This window comes from Polypterus senegalus, chromosome 3 (assembly GCF_016835505.1).
Source record: "Polypterus senegalus isolate Bchr_013 chromosome 3, ASM1683550v1, whole genome shotgun sequence".
Classification (NCBI taxonomy): Eukaryota; Metazoa; Chordata; class Cladistia; order Polypteriformes; family Polypteridae; genus Polypterus; species Polypterus senegalus.
In genome coordinates this window covers 175228672-175236329 of record NC_053156.1, presented here as the reverse complement: position 1 = coordinate 175236329, position 7658 = coordinate 175228672, and the positions used below count along the sequence as shown (strand labels likewise).

At 36.6% G+C, this 7658-nt stretch overlaps 1 protein-coding gene across 1 annotated transcript; it reads right to left on the bottom strand.

Moving 5' to 3' along the window:
- Window positions 1–334: 334 nt before the first annotated feature.
- LOC120525695 (histone H3.3A) lies at window positions 335–7359 on the bottom strand. Its single transcript, XM_039748223.1, has 4 exons — window positions 7255–7359; window positions 5419–5569; window positions 2079–2232; window positions 335–998 (listed from the first exon to the last, which is right to left on the bottom strand). The coding sequence occupies exons 2-4, from the start codon at window positions 5544–5546 to the stop codon at window positions 870–872; spliced, it is 411 nt and encodes a 136-aa protein (XP_039604157.1). The 5' UTR covers window positions 5547–5569; window positions 7255–7359; the 3' UTR covers window positions 335–869.
- Between the last annotated feature and the right edge of the window lie 299 nt (window positions 7360–7658).

The following is a 7658-nucleotide window of genomic DNA, read 5'->3' as shown; positions in this document are numbered from 1 at the left end:
TAACTCTCAAAGGTTTTTTCTACTGTTAGGCTAAATTGGCTGCATAAGCCCTGTTAGCTGGTATTGTGCAGTAGCAAATCTTGCATACATGCTTGCATGTATCTTGCATTCTGTCATAACCATTGGGCACAGAGTATTTTCAGAAGTGAAGTTGCCAAGGTTCAAATGTCAAAAAGCCAGAGCAAACCAGAAGTGCATGTGTAATGTAGGCTATAGAATCAATACTGTGAAAAATTAACATTTAAACAATTATAACACACTGAAATCAATACTTTGATACTTTTGACAACCCAATCAGGACTATAACTATTTCATATTAAAAAAAACAATACAGTAGATTTAATGTATTTTAATAGCAAACTTACAGGAACAGCACAGACAAACAACACTTAAAACAAATACTTGAATGCAGGACAACTTTTGTTAGAAAAAGTATAGTGAATGAATGGATTCTAAACACATGATATAAATGTTACAAACACCATTCTGTAGTTACAAATAAGAAAAATTTATAACTATCTTTAAAAAAATTGCCAATGCAGGTAGAATCCAGAAAATGCACCTTGCTGTATTAAAATTTTTTTTTCATATTTCTTTTTTTTATAAAGTTCAATTTTTGTCTATTTTGATGACAAGAACTGTTTTCGGCAACTTGTAATGCTTTGATTGAGTATTTCCATTAAAAAAAATTCACACACAAATGAAAATGAAAAAAGTCAATTACCACCCCCATTATCTTATACTTTTCAAATACCACTTGAAAATTTCCCCGTGGAAATAAGTCTAACATTCATCACTACGAAGTAACAGGAAGAATAGATTTTTGTGTGTATTTGAGTATGCCAAGGTTTTACATAATAGTTGAAAGCTCAGGCACGCTCTCCACGGATACGGCGAGCTAGCTGGATGTCTTTTGGCATGATTGTGACACGTTTGGCATGAATAGCACACAGATTAGTGTCTTCAAACAGGCCAACCAGATATGCCTCACTTGCTTCCTGTGAAGAGTAAAAATAAAAATTACTTTTTGAAATAATGAAGGTTCTTAAATTAATTTTAGATCAAAAATAAATGCACACATTTAATATTAACTGGTTACAGTATTAAATAGAAAGCACAATCATACCAGCTGAAGAAAAACCAATACTCAAATAGAATATGCTTTACTGCTAAGCATATTTAAGTGCCAATATGAATATAAATGTCCAAAGGTACAACAGATGAGTGTATGAAAACAGACCATTAACCATTTGTTTACATTAACAATCTAGAATAATGTTAAAACTTAAGTTCAGCAAAAATGTCAACATTTTGATAAAAACTAAATTTCTAGGATTTGACAATATGAAATTTTTATTTTAAACAGCTAAAATCTACAGTACAGGTTAGTCATGTTTCAGTTATTTATACTAACTTATCAAAACTTTAAACCAGGGACAATCAATTATAATCCTGGAGATACACAGTGGCTGAAGGTTTTGGCTTTAACAAGTTTCTTAATTAGAACCTGTTTACTTAACAATTAAGCAATTTTATGGGAGATGGGGGGGTTGACTTAATAAAGTTAACTAAAACTATTACAATTCAGAACCCTTAACTTCCTATTTTGGTTTTAAACTGCTGCATTTAAATTCTGCTGTCTGTTTTCTTAAAATGAGCCATAAGCTATCCAGCTAACGTGCTTCCATTTAAAATTGTGTACATGCATCATGGAGGTATTTGGGTTAATAAAATATTTTGAAATAAGCGAGCTGGAAGGAACACAAAACATGGATAAATATATCAGAAAACAAAAAATACTTTTTTTTTGTTTTGGAAGAATGAAAATAGTAGCACCATACAACTAAATACTCAGATTCACTGCCATATAACTAAATATCCAGATTCACTATCTGTCAGGCCAGGTTTCTAATTAAGAAACTATTTAGAATGAAAACCTGCAGCCACTGCGGACCTCCAGAGCTGTAATGGAGTACCCACTTTATATTATGCAAGAGGAAGAGGAGAAGGAAAAAGAAAAAAAAAAAAAAAGGCAGGTCACTTAATCTACTCAACTAAAAACTTCTGCTTTAACTTACCTGTAAAGCTCCAATAGCTGCACTCTGGAAGCGCAAATCAGTCTTGAAATCTTGGGCAATTTCACGCACCAGGCGCTGGAAAGGAAGCTTGCGAATAAGCAGCTCAGTGGACTTCTGGTAACGTCTTATTTCACGAAGGGCTACTGTACCTGGCCTAATAAAATAAAACCGGCAAAATAAATTCCCTCAGTAATATATGCTCTCATTCACTACCTTGTATAAAATCTTGCAGCACATTATAGTGTTGTACTTAATTCCAACAATTTAATATTCTACTTTCATCCATCCATCCATCCATTATCCAAACCGCTATATCCTAACTACAGGATCACGGTGTGGTCTGCTGAAGCCAATCCCAGCCAACACACGGCGCAAGGCAGGAAACAAACCCCGAGCAGGGCTCCAGCGCGCGCGCGCGCGCACACACACACACACACACACACACACACGGGACAATTTAGAATCGTCAATGCTTTGAACTATGGGAGGAAACTCATGCAGACACGGGGAGAACATGCTAACTCCATGCAGGGTGGACCCGGGAAGCGAACCCGGGTCTCCTAACTGCAAGGCAGCAGCGCTACCCACTGTGCCACCCATTCAACTTTAATATTTATGGGTATTGTACATAAGTTGTAAGATTACTCTACTCGCATGAAACAAATTATGCATCTCTCCATGTATTTGACCATTAACATCACAGCTACTGTTAAGTCATTCTTAATGTAAACACAGAGGTTTGACCCTTTGCAGTCTTTATAAAAATACTGATGACATCTAATTCCAGATTAAAATACTCTGCACAATATCTTAAACTAAAGTGTAAGACTTTATAAAAAAGCATCAATGTTAACCAATGTAAATAAATAAGCTAACTCAGTAAGCAAAAGCTGAACAAGATTTCTCAGTTAACCTAAAGTGCCATTTGGCCCTATTGTGGAAAGAAAAATAGATAGATAAAAGTAATCATGAACCATGTGGTGTATTAAGGCCACAAACACCCTCTACACTTCTGTGTGGCAAAAATAATGAAAATAAAACCTAACTAACTCTAGGAACACTCCATCATGCTAATGTCCTTCTTGACAATGTAACATTGAGTTTTAGCCCTTATCTAGAAAAAAAAATCAATTGTAGGGTTTTAAGATTATACTGCCACACTACTTTAGTACACTGAGTGAATTAGCTCACATTGTTTGTAATCTCTCTAATCCACTAGTTGGCTTTTGATTCTGATGTGGGTAGCAAATGCATAGTACTGTCCAATAAAAGTATGGGACAGGAAAGAGGACTTGTTTACTTCCATTATTAGTATCACTCCATGTGTAGAAAGAAAACCTACCACATTCTGTTTGTACTGGTTTTCTGATAAATATAAGGCTGTAAGACAATAAACCTAACGACTGTCACTTTTAAGCAATGACTCCACAGTAGTGACACTACTTTTTCCATCAGTACCCACAAAGGACTGGATTAGATTTTTTTCCCTAAAGCCCAATAACAATTATTCTAAAAACTACAGTAATTGGTCCTTTCCCTTTAGTCTTGTTGCATTTACGATGCAGTATCAATGTGTTAAGATATGTCACTATACCTTAAAGGAAAAATTATACCCAGGCATTTTTTGACCTGTTACTTACCCAGTGATCTAACAAAATTACTAACTAGCATCAATGAGGACAAACACTGAAATAAAGTAGTCAATATAAAAAAGGGCATGGGGGAGAAAAAAAAAACCTCAAATTACTTGTGTTGCATACTTTAAATGTCACTAGTCCAGATGCTCTCAATACCCCAAACATATGCATTTTCACTAAAATATTGTTAAATACCATTTCTGGAAAAACCCCTTGTGAATGAAAGTGGAACATGCCGAAACAAGAATCAAGTTTTAAACTGAACATCCCCGACCCCCAATTCACTGGTCAGTCCTGCCCAGTAAAGAGCTCAATCACTGACTACCATCTTCTTTATGCGATATCAATAACTGCAGAGAAAAATCAGCAACAGCAATACTAGATATTAAAAAATGCCTTGCATTATGTTAACAAATGATAGATCAATTCACTGCTGCAGTTTTAGAAACAGCTGATTTGTGGCACAATGATCAATAAAACTGAAAGGGGATGTGGTTCATTTCAAAGCTCATTATTTTCACACACTCCCATTACATAGAAGAAATTTTCCAGATGCGATTTATTCAACCAAACTTCAGCTAAAACACACTTTTGGAGCATACATCTTGATACCTGATAGGCAGACTATACAGAACGAGTAATTTGAGATTTTTGCATTGAAACTTTTGATATTGTTTGATGTTGTTCAGCATCAATCCCCAATTGATTCCTTCTCCCCCCATAAAAACAATAAAATAACTTTTTATCAGCCATACCTGCAAACAACAAGGGGTAGGTAACAAAAATGTACATGGAGTGTTAATTAGTGTAAGTGTTAATGTAAGTCCTTGAATGGTTTGTTTCCTCATGACCAAAACGTTTGTTTCTCCAGACAAAACAATTAGTAAAATAAACACTGTAAGTAAGTGTCCACGGCTTCTTTGTGTGTTTAAGAAGCCAGCTGCACAGTCCGCACGGTTAAATATTACATTTTTCTTTTATTGATGGGAGTTAGAAAATACATCTAGAGTTGCTGACCATTTTCATTGTGCTTGGGGGTCAAACTTTGGTGTTAACACTTTTCTATTTTGGTTTAAATACAATTCAGCTATTTCCCCAACTTTAAACATTTTCCTCATTACAGTCAAAGGGACACAACTATTTGGAAGTTATCGCCTGGACGAGAATTGGCATGTTGTGGATTTTCTATATTTCTGGAACAATTTCAACATTGTAACAAACGTTCTGTCTAAAAATCCACTTGCTTAAACATTGATAGTTCAAAAGGTGTACCTTTTATAAATGAGTGGAAATGTACAACAAACTCTTTTACCAAAACACAGGTGAAAATGGAAAATGAAGTAAACCTGAAGATGCAGTAGCTCACAAAAGAAGTGACATGCAGGGAACCCATCCAAAATTTGTGAAACAGAAAAGCCTCAACCAGGATTTCAATCCTTAAGATAAATAAGCATCTAACTAAAAGATCTACTGGAACACAAACCAGCATCACTTTACTAAACTTCAAAAACGCCAATGGTCTGTTTCCAAAAGCCAACACACTTATATAAAACAGAAAAGGTCAACTCTAGAAATATGATGAAATTTCACACATCACACACTTGTTCATGTGATGCCTGCTATTCTCATGAACTCAATATAGCAAACTCCATGTCCACACTAAAAAAATATGCCAACGTGAGAAAGAATTGACTGCCACTGACCTGTAACGATGAGGCTTCTTAACTCCACCAGTAGAAGGGGCACTTTTGCGGGCAGCCTTGGTTGCCAGCTGTTTCCTGGGAGCCTTCCCACCAGTGGACTTACGGGCAGTTTGCTTAGTACGGGCCATTTTTTCTTACCAGTCTCTCTCACCTTTAAAAAAAAAATAAATATACGCTGTTAATAAACCCATACATGGGCACGTTTCTGAATTTCAACTAGTCAACTGCAAAGAAAATCAACACAAAAATGCAAATGATGAGAAAGTTTATCATGAAAATATAAAGTGTCACCTTTACTGAAATACCTGAACTTAATGTATCATGTGTGTTTTGCATTTCTCCGCCCATTCACCTTCTAAACCCGCTTGTTTCAATTCTCGAGGCCCGAGCTTATCCCGGCAGCTGTTAAGTCCACTATAGAAAGAAACGGTGAATTGGGACAGCAGTCCCACGCGGGATATACCATACAAGCACCGGGTCATTTTCGGCTGATAAACACAGATTCGCGTCTTATGCATATCGGAGGAAACCGAACACCAGACGAAAAACTCCACATTACACAGGATCGAGTTTCCGAACATGTTTTCCTGCATATCACTCTTTCAATATTTTCACACACACACACACACACACACACACTTGACGAGCTGGGCACTCACTTATTTCTAATACAATGCAGTCACTAACTGATTAACTAAACGATTCAATACACACATTAATTCAGCCAATCTTACCACCATATGCTATAACATCATAAAATAAAGTCAACAGACGAAAATATGAAATGTAATGAAAGTTTTTCAACAGTTGCAAAATAGACTTGACAATCCAAAACTGAGATTTATGCTGCCGAAGGAGGCAAACCAGAAAGTCGGGGTCTGGTTTGGGCTACAGATTAATTGATTCCAACATTATTATAATAAACACTTTAAAGCCGTACATAACACATTTGCTGTTGTAGAAACATCTGCAAAAACCTTTACATTTATCATAGTACTTATTTTTCATTTGATGACAGCATTAATCCAATAGCGCTTCACTCGTAAAATATTAATTAAAAAATACCCCAACTGGGTGAAAATAAAAAAGGAATCACTTTCTTTGTAATTCTGAAAACTCGCGACCGCCTTTCGGGTTTCCTCACTTTTGATTTTACTTTGCTCCAAAGCGCCTCGCGCTGGTAAGCAAAATAAGCGCCAGTAGGACGAAGAATATACAAAAAGAATAATGCAGTAAAGCTTTAAAAGCTCACACAATAAAACTTCGCATCACAAATTATATTTCGAGCTCTCAAATACAGAACCAGAAAAAATACATATATTACTTATATTCTTCTCGACGTACAGAATGAAAAACGGTTAAAAAAACATGGTCGATGGACAGACAAGAAAAAGACAAAATGGTGAAGGTCTAAACCAGCAAGAGAGAAGCAATAATTAAACGTATTCGGGGCCCTGCAAATTGCCAATCCATTTTACCCCAATTATTCGTTACAAAACATCAATCCCATAGCACGTTTAGCAAAACCATAACCTCTCCTTTCTTTTGACACCACTTTGGCACCATGATAGCCCAAATTTAGGTATAAAATCATCGACGAGAATGTCGGTCCCCTCTCAAAATCAGCAGGGTAAAAAAGGCAGCTCCTAGCTGCGAGACAAGAACGAAAGCCACTGGTTTCGTTGGGCACCTTTTCCTGTTGGAAACCCTCTTAAAAGTTCGCAGCGCGACTTTTCTTCTTTACCAAACTACGCCGAGAAACTCACCAGAGCTTTCGTAACGAATTTTATCTTTCCAAAACGGCTACTTTCGCTATTTTTCCTTTTACAAACTTACCTCTTTAAACGCTCTCTGCAAGCAAGACTCAGACGGCTTGGCTAAAAAACACAATTGAAAGATGGCTGCCAGAGGGCTATCCCAGCAGCCTCCTCGGTCGCAGCCAATCACACACAAAGGAGGGAAGGCTCTCTTTACAACTCTGTGTACAAACATTACAGGCATGCTGCCGGAGAGGGAGAAAAGGGGAGAGGGCGGGAGATACGAGATGAGACAGAGTTGAAAAGCACCTAAATTAATTTGTTGTACTTCAACAACACTTAAAAGTGGTGTCTGAAGATGTCCGAGTTACCGAGGAGCACCGAAGTCTGATATTTTATTATCGTGGGTGTTGTGTTATATTAGGATATTGCATTTGTTCACAGAACTAGTATGCTGCTGGAACCCGATTATCTTTTCAGTAT